The 23,673-nt window shown below is 35.8% G+C and overlaps 2 protein-coding genes across 2 annotated transcripts in view; one reads left to right on the forward strand and one right to left on the reverse strand.

Moving 5' to 3' along the window:
• Positions 1-2,247, reverse strand: part of LOC148650939 (uncharacterized) — a 174,638-nt gene extending 172,391 nt beyond the window's left edge. Inside the window, exons 1-3 of the mRNA XM_088600617.1 lie at positions 2,044-2,247; positions 1,515-1,624; positions 25-171 (exon numbers count right to left, since the gene is read on the reverse strand). Of these exons, the coding sequence (XP_088456743.1) occupies positions 25-171; positions 1,515-1,624; positions 2,044-2,110 (324 nt within the window). The 5' untranslated portion in view covers positions 2,111-2,247. The remainder of the gene's footprint in view (positions 1-24; positions 172-1,514; positions 1,625-2,043) is intronic.
• A 1,139-nt stretch (positions 2,248-3,386) lies between these two features.
• Positions 3,387-23,673, forward strand: part of mindy3 (MINDY lysine 48 deubiquitinase 3) — a 42,435-nt gene continuing 22,148 nt past the window's right edge. The window contains exons 1-10 of the mRNA XM_088600616.1: positions 3,387-4,392; positions 4,817-4,896; positions 5,620-5,680; positions 7,123-7,302; positions 8,151-8,208; positions 8,972-9,086; positions 9,490-9,563; positions 9,885-9,964; positions 11,460-11,530; positions 14,115-14,195. Coding sequence (XP_088456742.1) covers positions 4,299-4,392; positions 4,817-4,896; positions 5,620-5,680; positions 7,123-7,302; positions 8,151-8,208; positions 8,972-9,086; positions 9,490-9,563; positions 9,885-9,964; positions 11,460-11,530; positions 14,115-14,195 — 894 coding nt within the window. The 5' untranslated portion in view covers positions 3,387-4,298. The remainder of the gene's footprint in view (positions 4,393-4,816; positions 4,897-5,619; positions 5,681-7,122; positions 7,303-8,150; positions 8,209-8,971; positions 9,087-9,489; positions 9,564-9,884; positions 9,965-11,459; positions 11,531-14,114; positions 14,196-23,673) is intronic.

Raw genomic sequence — 23,673 nt, forward strand, 5'->3', positions numbered from 1 at the left:
AGTTCTTCTCTTAAAAAAGGATATCTGTTTTGCCTTTTCCATATTTCCCAACTCTGCACAAATGTTGCCAAGCATATCCAGGATCTTAAGATTTGTGGGCTCCAGGTCTAAAGCACGCTGGCAAAACATCTGCGCCATTTCAAAATCGAAGTTATCCATGCATTCTTCAGTCTGAAATAAGAGAGGGAGAGTGACAGATGGTGACATAAATCTCTTTATATAAACACACACGACACAGACCTGAAAGGTGTTCTCTGCAAGATGCATTTACATCAGTTTCACTGGTCAAAGTTAGCTAATACATGCTGATGAACTTTAGTGAGAGGAAAACAGCTCTACAGTATGTGGCTGCTAACTATAGCTTTATACAAGTAAATGGTCTCTACCCCCTAAGCATTGTGAAAGAAAGGAGCTACCTGCTATTCCTAAAATTCATACCAGATTTATTTAGATATAACACAACCAAATGTTATTTCATGGAGCAACTAAATACATAGACTATTAGTCTACAAGACTATAAACTTTACTGACAATTTTATGACATACATTTTTATATGATGTTGCAGAAAGTAAAAATTGGAGTTTATTGGCACAAATAGCAAACAGCACAATCGGTTTGGAGGAGTATGGACAGATTTCAAGAAAGATGCAGTTTTGCATCATGAGTGTAGGGTATGAATTGTTATACTGGACCAGAGTAGGGTATGGATTGTTATATATTAATATTTCACTGAACATGAAATATTATTTGGCAAAGATTTTGATTCACAAGAATTATGTGTATTAAAATCAATTACATCAATGTTCTCAAAGGTCTGTAAAAATAAACTAAAACAACTGGTTTTACTCAAACTTCTGTAGAGACTGAATTCTACCATGAAAATGTGTCGATTTTTAATATATGATTTCTATACAGTACCTCAGCCTACGATTCAATGATAAATCACTACAAGGCACATCTAAACAAACACTTAAATGGGTCTATAGAAATGTAATGTTGTAATGTAACATCATTAAATAGGATAAGAGGCATTACTTTCATGATAAACTCAATAAAAAGTACAAAAAATATTTGATAACATAAGTGTGATACGATTGAAATGATTTACGCTGCCGTCTTCCTGGGTTTGATTCAGCACTGGGCGGCCTTCTGTGTGGAGTTTGCATGCTCCCTGTATGTATGTATGGGTTTTTTTTATATATAGGAACACCAAAGACATGCTGGGTGAGTTGGCATTTAACAACTTTCCATGTGACAGACAGGCACCCTGTTTAGGAAGTATTTCCTTTTTGTACCCTGTGCTTTTGGACAGGCGGTGGGTTGCTGTGACCCTTCACAGGAACAAGCAGGGTTGTGTTAATGGATGCGTGGTGAGTGGTAAACACCACATATAGGCTCACACCAACACACAAACAGTAGCTTTCTCGGTTTGGGCAACTCCTGCAGAGACATCTGATGCATTTAAAATAATGGTTTTGTTTTTCAGTACTTTCAATTTTCGCTTCAATCCTACCTTTTGCAGCAGCTGCTCCGAGGTGTATTTTTGAGCTGTTTTCTTCTTTGCTCTCTCCTGCATCTTTAATTTCATTCGCTCTTGCGCCGATAGCTCCGCCATCCCTGATTCTGGTTCCACATAAAAGTATTACAGTTACAGAGGATACAAATGAAAGCAAAAAGCAAAAGCGCCGGTCACAACACTTAATTTTTACTAGTTGTTTAATATGGTCTTACAAGTTAGCAATTCGTATTATTTCTATTTTGTCTAATAATGACAGCACATATGATGTGATTTAATGAGTTATGCGAATCTTAACTAGAATAAGCTGTATTTTTTTTTATTTTAACTCTACCCAACTTTGCAGTCTGATTTCCAGTATAGACTGTTCAATTATTACATAAGGTTTCCATTATAACACAACGTCGATGATAAAAAGATTATGACTGTAAAGTTGAAGCCCATCCACCCCACACGCACTAAGCATGCTGTACCAGTTCCCACATGTCAGATATAAACACGGCCCCATAACATGTGCATCACTAACCTCCGCTGCTGGCCCTCGGTTTCCTTTTCGGTTTGCTCGTCTGTTTTCTTTTAGCTTGTCCCCCCATTGTCTTTTAGTCCGTGAAAATATCGAACAGCCCTAAACTGAATTTAAACCATAAAGAATCAACCGCACACTGGACACAAGTCGAAGCACACGAGTACTTCTTCAGCTGTTACGGAAGCCACATTGGGACAAACTCTCCCAAATCGCTTTCGTTTTAAATGGCCATCATCGGCATTGCAGCGTCGCATTGATGAGAGTTGGCAAACCGCCGGCCGGGTCTGCTGTTGTGCTCCCATAAGATCCCATATCCAGTTAGTATGACAGGTAACCCTATAATATCATATCGGTTTTAAAACAAATGAGAAACGATCAGATGTTTAGATGATCGCCTAGGGCCGAGGGTCTAGTCTGTTGTTGGGTTACAAAGGGGTTTAAAATTACTTTAGTAAACCATTTATTTAATGTGTAATAGTTAAAATGCCCCAGGTCTTTAGTTTACCTATAAAATGGGGACCGGGGCACTCCATGACTACGGTGAGAGTGCTGTGATCTAGGAATACTGCAGTTTGTGGAAATGGGTGGATATGTACAGTAGGAGAAAAAATTGATGTTTTTTTTAATTTGACAAAGGATTTTGCCATTACAAATTCGTATTAGATTTTCGTTTTTCGTTAAGATGCAGTGTCAATAAAGCAGCATGTGAAAATCATTTCGTTACATTCAATAGCGATTAGTTGCAGCCAGATACTGGGGTGAGGGTGGAAAGCGGGTGTAACTACACGGGGCCATCACACTCTTTGAGCACTACACATGTGTTAGGGAAATAAACCTATACCAGGCCTCCAAGTGACTTCATACCCTCCAGAGGTATTGAAAATCACGAGAGGTGGCGATTAAGCTTTAGCCCGCCTGCTTTTGTACTAAATTGTGTGGTAAGAGTACTGTATGGCGTACGGGGGGGGGCGAATATTTACTACACTGCAGTATAATCCTTAAATATTTAAAAGCAAAGCATGATCATAAATACTATAATGTATGGGAAAAAAAACATATGCGACAATCAACGAGAAACTGCAAAATTCACTCCCCTGCGTCCCCTGTTCATTCATCGCACTTCTTAAATCTTCCGCCCGCCGCCCAACTCCTGATTTCGACGACAAATCCGACCAACCAATGGTCGCTCAGTAGGGTTATAAAAGGCGGGACCCAAGGGGTCGTGATGGTGACCACCGTGTGATTGACATTCACTGTCCTCCAATGGAGCCCCGTGGTGCCCTCGGACTCGTCTTTTGAAACCGCTATCCTTTCATTCTTCAAGGAAAAGAGGCGGGACCTAGAGGGAATATTCTGGATGTGGACCAATCGCCGGGTCGCCCCGACGCCAGCCCCACAATTTGTACTAGTAGTAAATACAACCCGCAGGGAAGAGGAGGGGGGCGAGACTGGTAGTGAAACAAAAATATGAACTGTGGAGTACGGCGAAAGGACTTCTCCCTGTCAGTCCAGACTTGGTTGCTAACAGCTACGTTTATACGTGTAAAATAGCTTTCTAAGCGCTTGTCGTAGCGTCGGTTTGAAACGCGAAGCGGGGAAGTTCGGGTAGTTAAAGGGGCCAAACCAAATAACGACCTACTAGTACTGCGACTAGGGACGTTACTTGTCTTCCCCCCCTCCCCCTTGCCGGTCGTTCATTTGTTTCTATAACCGGGAATCTTTATGGCCCTCCGTCGCCGAAGACAGGGCGTTTAAGCTGACTTTGCGGTCCGCAGGCCTGTAGTGTTTGTAAGAAGGTCCGTCCTGGGACTGGAGTTGGACGGAGTGTAAAATACCTGTTTTCCTCAGTCAGCAGTGCGCTTGTGAAACTGCATAGTCATGGGTGCATTGATCCTTTCATATAGATGCGTGTTTTCTTTATCAATTTAATGCAACCAAAGACGCCAGAAAACACTTGCTTGGCTCAGCGGAGGGTGTAAGATCGTCTTCTTCCTTCATGGCTTCAGTTTAATAACTTGTTGTTTTTTTCTTACGTTGATGCTCCATTCAAAGATAATCTGCCGGTTACAGATTGTCTTGGCGATAGTATTTTGTCACCGACCACCACTGTGGCAGATGTCACCAAACTTACAGGGAACCTGATCGAGAAGAGTCTGCGAAGGGCACAAGACATCGACTCCTTAATGGTTGGGCGACTGCGCTTGAAAGCTGCGAGTTTGTGACAGAGCCCAGACGCAGAGTTGAAGGAAGGCGAAATGTCCGATCTGAATAAAGAAGTTGTTGATCTGGTCTGGGGAAGACCGTCTGGAAGCAGTATGCCAAACACTGTTTTCTGCAGATGGACTCAAGGTACTGTAGTACCAAACTGATCAGTTCCTTCTTTTTATTAGACATAGGTATACCGATAGGTAAGAACATGTACTGGATGTAGAACACTAAGCAAGTGAAATAAACGATTAATTGGATATGGATACTAATAATTTGCTGATGAGGTTCACTGGATGAGGTTTGTCACTGTGCAATTAAGCATAATAATGAGGGAAAGTCACTCGCCAATCGTACAGTTGCTTTGGTTTGACAGGGGGGGTTAAATGTTCGAATACAACGTTTAAACGTGGAGTCTTTGTAGTAAAATAATTCTTGAACGTATCCCAGTGAATCTGAATTGTGATTCTGTCAGTGAAAACTGAAACATTTGCGGAGAATCCAAAGAAACTACAGCCTAACAATGGTAAAATTATACATTACCCCTGCTTTCTGTCACTGGTTGCAGGATTCGTCTTCAGTGAGGCGGAGCACACTGCCCTGGAACAGTTCGAAGGAGGTCCCTGTGCAGTTATTGCCCCAGTGCAGGTGTGTTGTGTGACATGATGCATGTTTCGCCTGAAAGACAGTGACACAAAGCAAACAGCACCCAGGCAGCATAGCTAAAGATCTGCTGAGCAAAAAATGTGCACAGCGAGGATAGATTGAACTCTACCAATAGTAATATTACTTTACCTAGCTGTATCATGTTGACTACGTGGTAAAAGTGTAAAAAAGAAGGAAGGTAGTAGTTTACGCAGTACGTCCAAAATAAATATCACCTGCCATATTTTATTTATAAGCAAGAAAACAGACAGCAAACAGTTGTTTCGGTTCTGTATTGTCAAGAAAGATCAATACCACAGAAATATACTGGTTTGACACTGAAAATGAACACCATTAGGCTCATTTAAGATTTACAGACTGAGAATACAAGTGCAACAGAGAAATTACTAAGCATGAAAATCACCTATGGAAACAGCAAAAAGAAATTTGCGAACAGGGAGCTGGAAAAAACAATTAGGGCTGGCTTTACAGACTCCGATTAGATCTCTTCCCAATCTTATTTACGGGAAAGAAATACATAAATATTCTCTGCAACGGATGTAGTCTGAGATTAGTGCTAATCTGGGCCTGTGAAACCAATTGTTAATGTCTTTGTTCATTATTTGTACTTCAAAGTTAATTCTCTATTAACTTCAGAAGTCTGTTGCAGATATATGAAGTACCGAAAAATGGGAAACACTTTATTTGTTGCCTCTGTTTTTGCAGGCTTTTCTGCTGAAGAATATCCTGTTTAACTCTGAGAGGTCCAACTGGAGAGAGTGCTCAGGTTGGTTGTATTCCTATTTCCTTTTACATAATAAAGTTTGAGTATATATCAGTTGATTAATGTCTTTTTAAAATCGCTTTAAGAATTTGATGTCATTTTAGAATAAAGTTCTTATCTTTCTTTTTATTTTTTAGAATCCGTTGCTCTCAGCTAATATATTCACCCGCAGTTCACCCTAATGTGTTTATTAGAAGTAGACTGCAGTCTTTTGTTTTTTTTCAATAATCATATAATTATATCTTTCTCCATTTTGAGATTCAGTCTCACTCACTTGTTTGCCAGATCACCCAAGAATCAACCAGTTTGAAATAGCTAATTGTCTTGGTTCACAGCTACAAACTCTACACAATACAAGGATGAATAAGAAGTGTGTACTTACTCCTCCGTCATGCCCACCGTTGAACCATGTGTCTTTTAATGCACCCCGGGAACCACAGGTTCAGTTCCTGTTTAAAGGTGAACCTTACCATCAGTACGGCAGACTTGCATGTGCCCATGAAGCAGCTAAGAGAGCCAAGGCCAGCTTTCCTTTGGCAGTGCTTAGGCAATGGTGCACTGCTGTCTGAGGAATTCCAGCCACAGTCATCAAGTGATATGACCCAGCCTCGCACTTGTGATCGTAGAGCTCATCTTGTACTCGGGCAGGTGCTTTTCCTGTCTGAGCCGCCCTGAAGGCTCTGCAAGAGAACAGTCTTAATCCTCAGCTATGACGTTGGTTTGGGCAGTACTCTTAGGTTCCCAACATCAGCACTACAAAAGTGCCAGGCTTTGGTGGTGTTGACAGTCCTGAAGTGAGACCTTTGTTGGAGGTTAGAAAAGCTTATGCTTCTTTCCAGTTTGTACTTGTCATAGGAACATCACAATTGGCATCTTTGTTCTTCTGCTTATGGAACAGTTGCTCAGTTTGTGTGGTGCTATAATATTGACACATGCCCTTATTTCCTTATGTTTAGGCTACTGTAGCACCTTATTACTGGGGTATCTTCTAAGGTGCTAGATAATCTTCAGTATGTCCAGAGTTCAGTAGCCAGTGTACCATCTAAAAATACTCTGTATCATTATCATATCTTTAATAATTTGCATTTTCTCCCTATGAAATTAAGAATGGATTACTGCATGAGTAGAGCCCAGCTCCTAACATTAGATCTACTGGTTTTATGACTCTGCAGAAGATCAGGCTCTGCACTACAGGTGATAGATGCAGAACCCCCTTCAAGGCCTACTGTATTATTACTAAAGCTTTAATATTTATTTACTGTCTAACCTCAAGTCAATTTGTTATACTTTTTATTTTCTTTTATTGGTAATTGTGTGTACTGGTATTTGCACAGAATACAAACATCTGGATGTTCAGTCAGCTACTAATAAGAATATAGCTATAATGAAAATAAATCCCCCCCCAAAAGTAAATGTTGTCTCTTGTGATTTATTTCCCTGAACAGAGGAAGACCAAAAAGCTGTTCTCTGCTACACCTTGAGTGAAATTTTAGAAACCGCTTGTTTCAATAAATCAAAGTCCTACTGTTTAGCGACGTGGTCAAAGGGGAAAGTGTCAGAAGACAATTCTAGCATTTCTGAAAGCAGCCCAGAATCCAGTCAGCAAAGTGAAGACGAGCAGCATTGTAAGATATTATTATGCAAATGTATTGTGTAATTTGTGTAAAGTGTGATTGTGCTTGATTTTGCTCTTACTTACTGCACTGAAGCCACATTATCTTAGACTTAATACACAGATGAGGTAAATGGGTCATTTACTGTTTATTTCTGTTTTGTTTTCTTCACGTTTTAGTGTTGCCGGGCATATTCTGAATTTATAACAGAAAAGCTGGTAGTGTTAAACACTTACTTCCAAAATCCAAATAAGTTCTTCTAAATCACATTCTATTCTGATCTGATTTTATTCTTTAACTAGAATTCCTTCAGTTTTTTAAGTGCTCAATCTAAAATTAATTCTAAATATTTCACAACTATAATATGGTAATAATATAATTATTATGGTAATTATCTTATAATACGTAATTTATAAGATTACTTTGTATGATTCAAAATTTAAGTACTGTTTATGTTTTTAATGATCCTTTATGTTGTTTCTGGTGATAACTGGTCTGTCACAGGATAATATTTTTATATGGAAAATAAAATACCAAGTTATGAAAGTTACCAATTATAAAAATATTGTAAAATATTAGCAAAACAATGCTTTTTAGGACAATGCAATTTGTGATATCAATTTCCCTGATTGATTTTTACTGACTTTATTTTTTATTTTACATAGTTCCATGTGACAGAATTACAATGATTTTTCTTTCTAACGCTGGCATAGTGTGTAATATGAGTTAATTTTCTACTGTATTAATCCTCAGCATGGGATAGTACATGCAGAGTTATCTGACTTATTGTATGATAAGTAGTCTGTGCTTTTGCTCCGTGTACTCTGTTTGTGGGTTTATTGCTGAAAAGTGTCTTGTAGGCTTAGCTGCACTGGCTACTGAAGAGCTTGGCTTTGAGCGGTTTCATACAATTATTCAGTAAGTTAACAAATATGATGTTGGTATTTTTACTTCTTGAAACATTAACATTTTACTTTTCATTTTGATTTTGCATTGTGCTTATTTGCTTGCTTTTTTGGGAGAATACAGAAAAACATAAGCAATCTAGTCTTTTAGTTGATTCGTTTTATTTTATATGACTGAATGTCCTAAACAACTGTTTTTTGCTTGTGATGAAACAGCACATACTTTGTAATATACTTTGCTGGGTTTCAACAAACCTGCACCATGTTCAAAAGTGACTTATTGCATTGTTCTGTAATTTTGCAAGCACATACCTTCTCATTCATAATAATATAGTCATCAACTGGCATTTTCAATATATATTCCAAGAGACAGAAATATCTAAAGTAATTCCGGGCAAGATCAGGTGCACCAGACCAACACAGTTACCAATGATTTTTTATATATTGTTCTTATAAATATGCCTTTTTGATGTTAGTGATACAAGTCTCTTTTTTTGGACTTGCTACAAAATATTTGTTTAAATGACATTTTGAAAATAACATTTTAATGGCAGTTTACTTCAGCCAGATTTTTCTCCCTTGATTCAGGGAACAAAATAAAAGCACAGCTTTTTAAGCAAAATTTAAGATCAATGTATTGAAAGACAGACATGCTTTATAAAAAAAAATCCTGTTAGTCTGACTTTAGTTGTGTTTCTTTTTTGTAGTGAAAGAAATAACAGTACATTTTCTACAGGTGTCATGTGCTTTGATTTTCATAGTGTACTTTATTTTAGGAAAAGGATACTGAAAACATCTGGTGAAATGAAGGAAGCAGTGCTGGATCTGTATGACACATGGAGGAACAAGTTTGGAGTGCTGCTATTTCTTTATTCTGTCATATTGACAAAGGTATGTGCATGTGCAATGTCTGGCAAATGTCTCACATTTTCTGCAATTGGCAAAGCTCCTTTAAAGTTCAGTTCTTTAATTTATCTGTTGTGGTTGGGTGTAAATATTTTTTTCTGTTGAGCAGTCCACTGCCAATGACAAGTTCCACCATATCATTTCATAATAGTTTCATCATAATTTTTTGATCCCTTGTTAAAAGTTACTATGTAGTCCAGAAACTATCTCTATATTTTTTTGGTTTGGTTCATGTAAATGTAATGGTAGAAGTTCTTAACTTGAAATGAAATGTAGCCAATATAAAATTTTAACTTTTGCCTTCTGTAGATATTTTAAGCCAGTTTTATTGCTTTTATCCTGAAAAGATACCAACTTAAAATATTTACAAAGTTTCCTCTCTTTTTAGGGTATTGAAAACATAAAGAATGAGATTGAAGATGCTACAGAACCTCTGATAGACCCTGTCTATGGTCATGGAAGGTAGGATTTTTCTCAATTTGAAAATTGATAGGAACAGAAATTAAACTTTTGTTCAGGGTTTGTGTTCTGAGGTTTGCATGTGCTTACTGATTCCCCTCTAAAGAGAAAATATGTGGGCATTATTTTATGTGTGGTTGGATCTCTTTCATTCATGTCCCACAGTCACACTAAAGTGCTGCTTTATAGAGCAATGGCAGCTTTCATTTCAATTCTGACACAACTGCCATCACAAATACAGTGTCACATGTCTTTTTACATTTAATTGGGTTACTCAACATTTAAAAGGCCTCATACCTGAATTTCTCTTCCTTTTCTCTTCAGTCAGAGTTTAATCAACCTCCTGCTGACAGGCCATGCAGTGTCCAATGTTTGGGATGGAGACCGGGAATGCTCTGGAATGAGTAAGCTTTGACACTAACAGCATACACCAAAGAAGAGCTTTAAGCACATTAAACTTACAATCCTTGTTTTTCAATTTTTAAAATTGAATTTTCTCATTTTAAGTCTTATTGATCAATATTATTAAGCATTTAATATTTAAAATTTAAAAAAATCTATCCGTTTATTCATTTTTCATTTTTGAAGATGGGAACATACCAAGGGTTCAATACAAAATGCATCTTGTCTTAATCTATTTGCTTTTTTAGCGGTGGCTGTTTTTGTTATGTTCTTCAATACTAATAACTTACATATAATATGTCGAGCACAATTCTAGGTGCTCTAAAACAGCCTTGTGCTTTGATTGAGTATTTTGTGTCCAAAAAATAGTTTGTTTCAATTTTTTTATTCCTGTAGGAGATCTGAGAGTCTGAGATGTATGCATTGTATGATTGGAACAGTTGATTCAGTGACACAAAACCTTGTTCAGCAGTGAAGGTTTAGCTTTCTAGATAGTTCTGTGAACCTGTAGTGAAGGCTTTTGAACAGCAGATGGCAGCGTTACTTAATGGTTGCGTGCTTTATCTGGCTCCCAACAGAAACCTCAGTTAAAGCAGTGACATGCAAGCAATGGTGGAAAATGGGATGTTCATAATTTTTGTATGGTCACTATTTACCAAAAATATATTTTAATCTGATTCTTTCTATAGAAGCAGTGCATTTCTTTAAAAGGGTATTATTGCTAATATAGGAACAAGTAATAGGTTTATTCCATGCTGAAAAGAGAAGAAAGAAAACACAAGGTTTTGGCTGTGGAGCTTTCTTATTGCTAATATATATGGACAATTTAAAAGACGTTAAAATGGCAGCACATATAGACATCACAAAGAAGTGACTTAGAAAAGGCTGAAAAGTGGATTTAATGATTTAAAAATCCTCTTCTAAAAACATAAATACTGTCAAATAGATTGTTCCATGCATTACAGTGACTCCATTGTATTACGTGTTAAAACATCTGCTAGTTTAACAATTAATGTGTTTAAAATAAATAAATTCTAGATTATGCCATAACATAGATTAATGTTTAATGGTATGCTGGGGATAATGTCTTTGATTTATCTAGATTTTACACAGATTTCACTCTTTTTAGAAACACTTGTCACTTTTGTTGAGATTGTAATATGTGTGGAGTGTCAAGGGATGCGAACTTTTAGTAAAGTTATTTCTCTCAGAATGCCACATCGTAGGAATATTAAAATGAATAAGTCATGGCAGCAGCTGTTACATTTGTAGAAGGAACATCTTCCTTTTAAAGTTGACATTTTAGCAGAGTGAACATCTGTCTTGAGAGGTCTAGTTATCTTGAACATGAGCCTGAGTTTGGCGTTGTTTGTTTTTATGAGAGAACCTAGGAGCCATCAGAAATTGATTTGTTTGGACAAACATTTAATTCCAGGTTCCTACAACGTGTAATGTAATGATTTTCTGGTGTTCAGTTGTTGTCTTTTTCTTTCCCAGAGCTGCATGGTATACACAGCCAAGCAACTATAGGCTTTCTTACATTAATGGAGTCTTTACAATATTGTAAGGTGGGTCTTATATTTTTATCAATTTCACACAATAAATATGTTCTCAGGTTCAAGATTTTCATCTTACAATCAAGGATGTGGGAATAAAAAAAGCACTTAATTAATTTAAAATAAACTATTTTAAAGGGAGGCAGCCATGCAGTTTGTTACTGGAAAAAAAAAATATAGAAAGATCTTTAAATATTTAGATGATGAATTTATGAAGTGAGTGACATTGATTTCTCCTGAGGAAAAACTTCAGAAATCTAAATTCTATTTTTTCCAAGGCATTATTTTTTATTTTGTTGGATTCTTAGATTTCTTGGTCAGAATACTTTTAAGAAATTGGCTTTATTTAGACAAGTTTTGGAATTTTAAATTCCGACAGCTGTCATTTGTGGTTGACCAAAATCTGGTATTGTAAATGCTGTTCTTCTTAATTTTTTATCCCAAGATGCAATAAGTGCTAAGTTGAGGTTCTTTCAGAGACAAAGACATCCAAATATGCAATATCCAAACATTTCTATTTCATCTACTATATTTTCATAAGCATCACTAAGTTTGTGAAAAGTGAAACAGGTCTTCCTTGTCATCTTACTTCTTCTTCTTATTATTATAAATAATTAAATATAACTGAAAATACCTTAACTGATAATAAATTCCAAGTGTTCCTAAAAAATAATCGATAATACTGGCTAGGGGTCTCCATAACCAGGGCTGAAGACCCCTGTTCCAACATAAGGTATATGGATACATTCCAAAAGATGATTTCTCTGAAGATTTAATTTTTTGTATTGATTTGTGGAATGGTGTCATTTTAGATTTTTTTTCTTTCTTCAGCAGTCCTAGCAGGTAGGAAAGTCACATGACATAATAGCCTGTTTTAGTGTTTAATTTGAGTGTAACCCGTTTTTAATACATGTCCAGTAAAAAGAAACTTACAGTAGAATAGAAATGAGGCTAAGAACCAAAGCCTTTATATTTGTACTTGTCTTTATCAAATCTTTATAAGAAAATATTAATCAGAATAATTTTATTCTGCTGGGCCTCTTAACAAAATGAAAAACCCTTAGCTGTAATAATTGACTGCCAAGACAAAACATTTATTTCTTAAATTCATTCTTGTAGAATAAAAGTTGAATGTCCTCTTTTATTTGTATTCTTTTTTTGTGTAGAAATATTTTTGGTAGTTTATAGTGAAGATCTGAATTATAGACCTTGACTCCTGGAGGAATTAGTTGTGTGGGAGGTTTTAATCATAGGTCTATGTGATAAGGTTTAATTGTCTGTACAGTAATCACAATTGCATGATAATTACACTGATGTTTGTTTTCATTTCCTCTGTGGAGCAAAAAATTTCTTGAATAATTTTAATATAGCTTTAATATTTTTCCAGTGCCATTTTTTAATTAGACAATAATTAGACATTTGAAGGCCATATTACGATTTTGTATATGGGTGATCTTCATTAAAATAAAATCTTGTATTAATGCTTAGTACTCATAGATGTGTATTATGCTGTAATTTAGAGATGTCAGAAATTATAGAGACCCTTACAGGAGAGCCCCTTTAAATTTAAGATTTTACTCGGATCTAATCGTACTCATAGAAGAAGTTGTATTGCAAAAGGTAAGGTTTATGTTGTAAATCTATTCTATTTAAACAGAATAAGAATTTGTAGTTCCATCCATCAATTTTCAAACCACTTCATCCAAGTTAGGGTCGCAGGAAAGCCAGGCCCTATTTGTTCAAGCAGTGGGCGCAAGGCACCATTCATCCTGCACAGCATACCAGTCCATCATAGGGCATACACAGACTCAAACATGAGTTCTCAGACAGCAGTGAACCTGCCAGTACGTCTTTGGACTATGGGAGGAAACTGGAGCACCTGTAGAGAACCCACATGAACATGGGGAGAATATACAAACACCACCCAGTTAGCACCTAAGGTCCGGAATTGAACCCAGGGCCCTAATGCTACAAGGCAGCAATGCTGACTTCTCTGCCACCATACTGACTGAATTCGTAATTACCATTTCTACTGCAAATACATGTACATTAGCACTACTATTTATTGTTTCTTAATGCATCAGATAAATGTCATATTTAGTCCTTTGAATCCAATCTTTAAAATAAATCTGATAAATGGTTTCATTCATTGGGACTGCTTTCTTATTGCGCAGCAGTGATCCAATGTAATAATTTCTTGGGTACATCAGAAAAATGTTGTTTTTGCCAACAAAGACATTTGAAAGATGATACTTAAATAGCTATTTTTTATTTTCTTTGCAGTACTTCACTGATTAATATATTATTAGTGCAATAGAATGGAAACGGTTTTAAAAAATCTATACAACTTTTTGGATAAGGGCCCGTTTTTAAGGGATGTATTCTCAATCCTTGAAGTGTTGCGGCAGTGCAAAATCTTGTCTGCGTATAAGTATTTCATAGTATAAAGAACTGTATGTACAACTGTACAGTATGTATGTCTGTTCTATTTTATATTGAATTGCAACCAGAACTTAATGATTGACTGATATATGGCCCTTAATTTTTTTTTTCTCTGCTGTGTATTAATTTTGGTTTTTTTCTATATATTTTCCAGGTTGGGGCTTTTCTCAAGTCTCCAAAGTTCCCTATTTGGATACTTGGCAGTGAAACGCACCTCACTGTGTTCTTTGCCAAGGTAGGTTTGCTTTCAGATTGCCTTTGTAATGTTAACCAGTCAGTCAGATAATGGGTCATGTTTTATTCTCATACTCACAAGAATGTGTTTTTTAATAGTCTTATTATTTTGCTTCTTACTGAGATTTTCTTTTTTAAAAATGATCCTACCCTTTTAAGGAATCATTATGTTCCCTGGCTATAACAAGAAGATGTTTTACATACTACAGCATGAGATATTCACTGTTAAGTTTTATTATAGAGGGATTTAGAACTGGTTTATTAAAAAATTGATTGTATTTGTGTCCTGTTTAATTTGAGAAAAATAACTATTTTATTTACAGTCAGATATGTGTGTATATTTATGTATTCTTTTTTAATCGAATGTGACCCATCTATTGCACACAGTTTGGATTCTCATTTTTATCTTCAAACATATTAGAATCAATCAGCATGCATTTAAAATATATTTCCTGTGTGTTGGTAGAGTAAGCTTAAAGTTGTTTATCATATTTGCTGCTCTACATAGTTAAGCATGTTAAGTTTATTTGAGCTGCCAGGATGTGTTGCTTGCAAATCCTGGACTTGTCCAGCCTTGTTAACAGATTGTATATGAAGGGAAAATTTCAAGAGCTGCTAGAGTTTTTATTTATATTTTGCTTTTCTTTCCTTATATGTTCAAATTGCAGAGTTTTGACTTGTGTAATTTTAGCATTCCATTCCTCTATCTGGAAAGCCACCAAGTCAGTCAGAGAATTAATGTCTAAGCTGTGGTAATCAGAAATCCAACCAGTGAAAAATTATTTGATTCTGTAGCAGTTTATGCTGAACTGTATTCAGTACATTAAGATAATTTGCTCACTATAGTAGGTATTCTACAAGACCACTGTTTGACAAAAGGGTAAAGCTGATTTGTCATGTAGTTTATGACCTGCACTATTGATCTGTTTTCAAAATGAGAAGAAGATAAAACCTAGATAAAGAAAATGACAAGGGCTGTGTTTTCCTTCATGTATGTGCTTGTCACTTTACTTTTAGTAAACTTTTATTGACTACAAAGCAGTTGTCCAATAGACTTTATGTTGTATTTTTTAATTATCAATATCAAAATTGTGTTCAGTGGCACATATCCCATTGCTGAAAAGCTCTGTTTTTCTACATCATGCTTCTGTTGAGTTAACTTTACATTATAGGTCATCGTGTGCCCTTGTGGAGCAATGTCATCAAACTTTTTACTTTGAAAATAAGAAGAAATTGTTCAGGTCTTCACAGCGCCTTGTAATTCCAGACATATCATAGATGCCTTTTCCAATAAGACTGACTCCTCAGCTTAATAACCTCAACACATTCTTCATAGCTTTAAAATATGATACTGATTAAGGTTAATACTTGTGGTTTTTTGATGCAGGCCATGAAAATTTCGTTGTACATGCCCTCAGGTGAACAACAAAATTATTTCCTTTTGGAAAAATGATCTAGTTGCAGTCCATCTGTTTCAGTTTTGCTACAGAAGATTGTTTTAGCTGTTAATGCGAGTGCACAAAGTAAAACTGATTGGTTGCATTCTTTAAACTTAAGTCTGTGCTGTGATTAGCAGTCTTATTTTCAATAAGAAAAATGTCTTCAGTGTATTTTGTTCCTTCAGACTTAAGTTTTGATTTTTTTTTAACTCGGTTCAACTGGTGTGACTGGTCCAGGAGCAGGCTGTGCTCTATAATCTTGACATCACAGGTTAGAGTTGGGCCATGTTACTAGAAGTCTGTAACAAGGGTGGGGATAGTTGGCCACTGCTCTCTCCTACTGACACTGCAGCTTCCCAGGTGCTTGAATACTGTTGAAATTCCTGGGGTGCAGTGTCTAAGTGGCAGTCTCAATTTACAATTAAGGAGATGTAACAGTTTTAATTATGTAAATTGTATTTCTGTAATGTGCAAAATATGGCTGTGCATTATGAATACTGTATATACACTGGAAAACAGTAACATGAAACAGAGAAATCTACTGTAGTTTAAACAATGTTTAGAAAATCCTCCTTTATATGATATTTACAACACATTCTAGGGTGCATTATTTTTTTAACAATATAGATTAAATACTGTAAATGTGTGTTTTTCTTTATTTAAAACAAATCTATTTAGATTTTTGCTTGAACTTCTACCCTGATTTACTCTGTTCTGTGATACCTTTTCATTGCATTCATGTAATTGACATGCGTTCATTTCAGTGCTTAAAGTAATAATAGAAGGAAATGGGGCTATTGAATAATTATAATGGACATTATTGAATTAACTTTTTAAATTTCCAAGAGGAAATACTAATTCTGCATTGAATTATATTCACAAACAGCTGTTTTTAAAGGTAAAAATGTCTTCACACTCTTTATTTCTTCAGATTTCATTACTTTCCATTAATGCAAAGCAATTTTATAATATCTTTATTATAAACTTACAGTACACGTTCATAAATATGATTCATCTTATGCTTCCTTGTAAACCTGATTTCTTAATTTAATGTTGTGTGTTTTTCTGATGTATAGTATGTATATTACAGTGCTTTCCACACATCCCAAACTGAGGTGGGAAGGGATAATTCTGCAGTACATATTTCCTTTTAAGAAAAAAGTAGAAACCAAATTCCTGACCAATAGGATGTTATCTGCACACTGAAGGAGATGAGGCCCATATTTAACATCAGATTTCTTCCTTCATGTTTAGGTCCACCTTCTACAGTGGTAGGGTCATCAAAGTACCTTTTTCATGTGGTAGGAAATGATTAGATTTACATTCCCTGTGCCTTCCGTGTTCATGGCTAGAGGGTTTTTCTTCTGTTCCGTAAGGCAACCCTTGACCTAGTTTCATTTTCGAATAGGAATCTCAGAAATGGGACTATGTTTGAGAGCCCAGTAATCTAAAGTGCAAAGCTGCTGTCATAAATGGCAATGTTTTGGGCTTTGAGTATCAGTACTCAGCAAGAAAAGCCAGGACCAAGCACCTCTTTTGTCTATATAATTCCATCTTTGCTTCTCTCACCGTGGAGGTCACATAAAAGCTGAAAACATGCTGTGAATCCCTTTGTAACTTTGTGATGGTTTGAGTCCCCCAAACCACATTAATTTACGCATCTTGAAACACTACACAATATAATACTTTGGATATACTAGATTTGTGTGCCTTTGCTAAAGATTTGATCACCATGCTAAATGAATTGACACATAAGTTCACAACATGGCTTACTCTTCCTATTTCACATAGTTGTTGTGCTTCTTCAGAGCAGGTCTTTAAAACAAGCATCCCACCATCGTCTACATGCAAACAAATTATTTTTGCATTTCAGCATCTAACATTGAATGCAAGAACCATACATCTGTGTTAATGGTGAACCAAGAACCATGCTTGGAAAGATTTGAAAGTAAATGTCATTCAGTGGTGTACAGGTAATTCTGGGGAAACAGCTGCACTGGGGTGAAACAGAAGTGTAATGTGATATCAATTAACAGATTATTATCAAGCCCGACCTTTAAAATTTTTGCAGGGTAGAACTGGAGGGGTGTAATATTTTTATTACAGATCTGGTCAAGTGTCAGTTTAGTTAGTTGAATCTAGCCCTTAATGTGGGATTTCCTTTGTCCGTTTAAAAAAAAAGACTATGTATCCTGTGGCTTTACTTCAGTAGTGCGATCATACAAATCTGGGAGTGTTTTCAGATCCATTCTGAAAAGTATTGTGATGTCCGACAAATCATTAATCATCCAGCACAGTGCTGTCTAGCAGTCTGATGCCCTGATTTTTCTCTACACCTTTCCTTTGTTGTATGGTAATCCTACTACAAGGCACTTTGCCCTCAGTTGATGTATCATATGAATGTTCACCACACATCACTCTTAACAGAAAACAATGCGTCTTTAGTTCTCTGTCTGTATATTGTTGCATGTCACTATAGAGCTACTTTGATAACAAAGGACAGTCATAAGAGAGCACAGTAAAAGTATGTTGGTATTGAAGTACTTGTGTCCAGCCAATGAACTGTGGATGCGTATAATGTTTCTAATTGGTACTTAAGAACACATATAAAGTTACAGCGTAAAGAAAGTTTCGCCTGATAGCTCTTATAAAACATAATGATAAACCACTGTCGAGTCAATCACGTGGAAGAAGGATTTCTATGTACCATAGACAATGAAGATACAGGGTTTCAGGAAATAGTCATCTGGTTTTGAGATGTGATATATAAATTCCACAGATAAATATCTTAAAATTGTTCAGATTTGCTCAGGCACAGTGAGGCTGCCTTGTGTTGGATGTGGTAGGAATTAAAGCCGTAGTGTTCTCTTTAGGATCTAATCTAGACCATGTTAAAGTGTAATTAAATACCCGTTTATCACAAAAGCATAAAAATCAGGATTATACATGCACTATCTTCTTACAATTTTGAAAGAGGTTGCAATGTTAACTAATACTATGAACTGGGAAGGCATAATTAGTTCTTATTCTTGCAGTTAGTCTACTGATAAAGTATCCTCGGTTTTTACCTTGATTTATTTTTACTTTATTGTCTTATAAAAATGCTCTGAAATTAATTTGTCACATATTATAGTCATTCTGGATGTTTGTTAAAGTAGTTTTCTTTTCATCAAAGACTGCAATATACAGTAAGTTACCAAGGGTTTGCGTTGTATGTTGTTGTCTTACAGTGCATGACATTCAAGGTTGGACTTTCTTGGCATTATTATAACTTCAAGAAGCTTACACTTTTCTTTATTTAAAGCTGCAGCCGGTTTACTAAGTGTAGTTGAAATTTGAAGTGAGATAGAACATCTTGTTTGTGTTGGATGTAAACCATCAGCAATCCAAAATAATCTTTGTTGTTAGTACATTTCATCTGATAAAATAAAGGGTGATTTAACTTAGAACTGTTTTTGCAAGAGTGGTTAACGTACTATAAATACATTTTAAGGCAGTAAGATTATTGCTAATTATTTTTAGGTATTTGTATATAAACAATTCCCTTGATGACAGCCCTACCTCAGGTGCCCCAGAGTCTTTCATGCTCAGCTCTTAGTTCCTAGACTATGTAAGAAAGTTCTTTTACCCAACTATTGAAACTTTTATAAGCAGTCTAAGCCATTATATCAAGTACCAGATTTATAATTGGTAGCAATAAAGAAACCTGAGAATAACTGGCATAAACCTTGCCTTACAGATTGACAGATGTGTCTTTCATTGATGTATTCATAGTGTTATGCTCAGTCATTAATAGCTTTTAATTTTTTGCAGTAAGTTTAATTGTTGCAACTACCTCCTGCTCCTCCATAGCATGTGACATCACATACATGAGACTTTTAAGATCTGTAAACTTAGTTTCTGTTTCATATTTCATGCATTGCTTGTAGAAAAGTTTTTCTTTCAGAATTTCACTGAAACCTGTTACTTTTCCACTTCCAAACTATCTGGTAATAATATGTGGGCCCAGGAATCAACGTCTTTTTATCAAGACATAACATCCACAAATCTCTTAGATTAGTAATAAGAAGGTGACTTTTTTACAAGAAACATTTGAATATTATGTGAGCACTCCTCACTGTTGTTTCAAGATGAGTTAATGGATAGGGTGGAAAAGCACTCTTGGATTACATTCCACATTCACGGACTCTAAAATTAAAAATAGCAAATTAGTGTAACCTTCTAAGGTTAAACATTGTAGATTTCTAAGTACTTGGGTCATCCTTCCAGTTTTCTTTTTCTTTTTGTAATACATGCTGTCTACACATTGCAGTGTGGTATAGCTACTCTTATTATAAAACCATCACATACACAAAAAAAATAAACTGAGTTAAGTAATTCTAACAAGGAATTGAAATATATTTAAAGTATTTTAGCAAATTAATTATTAACTGGGATTCTCACGTTAATTCTGAATGTTTTAGGAGTTATTAATATTTATCTCTAAAAATTACTTGTGCCTCCTTGAAATTACCTCAAAGCAACCGTCTAAATGATTAAATCCCCTTTCCAGCAACACGTTTTTTTGTAAAGATGCTTTAAATGTTTCCTGTCATTGTGCCTGAACAAGCAGTAAAATGTTTTATTTTTGCTGTGAAGGATCTGAATTTTCAAAATGTTTTTTTGTTGTAGTGTTTTGCTTTCCTGGATTCTTTCGAGACCTTAAAATAACACTCTTCATCATAGTAAATTGCATTGAAAACAAGGTTTTAGATGCCATAATGATTGGTTACATTCCATTAGCTAGTTGTTAAAGGATGAGGGATACATTTTTACGTCTTAGAACACAGTGTTCTGCATTATTAGAATGTCTCATAACAGTGGTTATCTAAAATTGGCTTGGATTGCTTTCTAGAATTGGAGCGACTTTTTGAATTTCCTTGTATGGATTCCGGTGTATTTCAGTACCCCTTACACTGGAAGAAATGAATGCCAGACTCAGAATTTGGAATTTGGCCTAGGTAAAGCCAAAGAAGCAACTCATCAGACAGGAGTACATCAACCTCACCATCCGAGTATGATGGAGATAAATTACTACATGACTGGTTTTAGGCAATTTCAGAACAAAACATTTCTTTTTATTAAAATAAGTTATTTGCTAATTCCTCCAGTTAAGTTAATTGCCGTTGGGGATAGCTTTGCTCTAATTACAGTGTGTGTTCTGTTTGTATATCCTTGCTTGGTAGCAGCCCTAGCATTTTTTAGTCTTCTGTAGTCATTTCTCAGAAGATGAGTAATTAGATTAGTGCTTTGTTCTGCATACAGTGATGCACTGTGTTTTGATAAAAGCCCTCCAAGAAAAACCGGGTGTGCTTTTGGTGGACCTGGTGGACCAGTGGACCAGTAGGTGACACAAAACCAGTTCCCCAATATGGTATGGGAGGAGATGACATCTTATGGATTAGGTGTTAAAGCAAGGTCCCTAACGCACTTTTCAAAGGAACTGAAGTATAAATTCCACTGCTTTTATATAACAAGGTCTTCTGCCATTGTGCATTAATTCAGTTTGGGGAAACACCTGAATCTGTATTTCTAAATTTCACAATAGAATCCCTTACTTCTCCACCTGATGTGTTGAGTAGCGGCTCTCTTGCTGAAGAATGGCTCGTGTCATTAAAGCAGTTGAGATTGTTTGGGATTAAAGCGCTGTTTAAATGCAAGATTATTTTTCACATTTGTCAGTTCTTACTGTTTATTATTATCTCATTTCTCTGTGCTGCAGTTCAACAGTTCTGTGCTGACTGGTACTTATAGTTGCAGAGAAATTATTTAATGTCCAATATAAAGATTGTTGTTCAGACTGGTGGTTTTGGGGCCGTAAATTTAAATTTAAGCTTCTTTGATTTGTTGGTTTGAAAAAGACAATAGCGGGCAAATTAAAAAAAATATATTAAATACAGCACCTAAAACAGTTTGGTTTCTTGAATTTGGTCATAAAATGGTATTGAACTTTGTAAGGAGGGAAACAGGAAATAACAAAGACCTTCAAATGTTTATATTTTGTAACATTTTTCTTCAGTGAAGGCAGACGGCAGCAAGATTAGGGTACTACATAAAAATGCAGAGCCAGACATGCGTGCTTCCTTTGTTGTTGTTATAGTTCCAAAGACAAGTATAACATGAACATGCAATCTTTAGTAAGTCGGATAAATTTATTGTACTCAGCTGTGTCAAACTGTAAACATGTTTTTTTTTCCATGCTTGTTGAGTTTCTAATGATTGCATGTGTTAGGTTATTCGAAGACTCTGGTGCGCCTTTATAAGTAACTCACCCACCCTGTTCAGGATGGTGATGCCTAATGTTGTGAATACAGAAGAACTGCCATTGCCTAGGCTGGAAATAATGTTGCAGGGTAAAGAGTTCCCATATAATTAAAGTTTGTCATTTCATTCTAGCCTTCTGTCCTTCAATAGGTCCTTTCATCCTGTGTGCTCCACTGCTTAGTGACTGATGGTAACACCCCTCTCGGTGATCAATGGCAATCGCTTTTAGTAGCACCCCTCCTGGTTTTTGCAACAATAACCTTAAAGATAGTCATTCCTGAGGAATTCCAGTTGGGGATTTCTTTACTCATATTAAAAGACATGCAATTATGCATCTAGCTGCTGTTCTAAAATATTCTAACCTGTTGCTCCTAACAAACTCAAACAAGCAAACAATCATCTTTTGCTAAAAGAAAACGTGTACGGTTTTACTCTATAGAATGTGGAACACATTCCAAAAAATGTTTTAAGTTAGATTTGTTTTCAGTGTTTAGTGGACTGGCACAGAACCACACATACAAGCTTTTGTAAGAGCACCGTAGTATGTGAAACAGAATATCATAATAAATTATTTGTAAAGAATGTGTATTTTACATAATTTAACTCCTCCAAATCAGAGTAATCATGAACTTCAGATGATTCTTTACACAGCAGGACTCAGGAAGAGTCTATTGCTCTTTAATACTGTAAATACCATTACCATTTTCCTGCAAGCCCTGGATAACATTCTCTAGCTTACTGACCTAGAGACAGCTGCGTGTTTTTTGCCCTTTTCTCCCAAACCCCACAGGATTTTAATATCTCCTATTATGAAATTCTTCGAAGAAAGATTGGCATTTTAATAAATTCATGCTGTGAGGATACACTTTTAGCTTATTTTAAATAAGGCACTGTTGTTTGTTTAAAAAGAGAGTCTGATAAACATTCTCTGAGAGAGAAACACTCTGTGAATCTGAAGTTCAGGTTTACCGGAAAGAAGCTGCAAGTAAAGGAAATATCTGTAGGGTTCTGCTTATATTATAACCATGAAAGCACATGGTTTGCAAGAGTCTGACGAATGTTCTGCGCAATTTCCACAAAGCTTTATAGTTACCAGTGGATTTCTACAAAAAGTGCAATTACACATAATGCCATACAAAAAATATATTTCTTATTTAGTTTTTTTACTTCCTTTGATTTTCTTCAAAAGTCCAGTGTGTACGGATTTGGTATGTTTCAGCTGATTTTGGTTATAAACAATAAACCAGACAACAAACAACAGGGTATTGTCTCAAACTATGCATTTGAAAAATAAAGTAATTAAAAAGACTCCAGTGACACATTAAAGGTCTTCTTGCAAAAATAAACTGTGGGGAGTATTCAAACTCCAGGACTTTGGACCAACAATTGTAAGGCAGCCTCTTTTTATTCTTGTCCTTTCCTTGGACTTTTTTCTTATTTACATTTCTCATCTGCTCATGTATTTTGACAGTGGTGACTGCTTTTTTTCCAAGGGTGAAAGTGAGTTAAAAGTGACAGTGAGAATGCAATTATTTGCTAACCAGGTTTGGGGGAAAGAAATTAGTGGACCTTGTGATGTGACCTACACAGCATGTTCTCTTGAGAAGGAATCCTACCCTTGCTTTTGATAGGATTTGGCTCTAAAGTGATCTGTATATAATTGCTGAATATGCTGGTTCTAATGTGCATTTGAAGTAAGGCTATTTTAGAAGTTGTTGTTTTTTTTCTAGAAGTAAA

This window comes from Lepisosteus platostomus, chromosome 12, assembly GCF_059453375.1.
Source record: "Lepisosteus platostomus isolate fLepPlt1 chromosome 12, fLepPlt1.hap1, whole genome shotgun sequence".
NCBI lineage: Eukaryota > Metazoa > Chordata > Actinopteri > Semionotiformes > Lepisosteidae > Lepisosteus > Lepisosteus platostomus.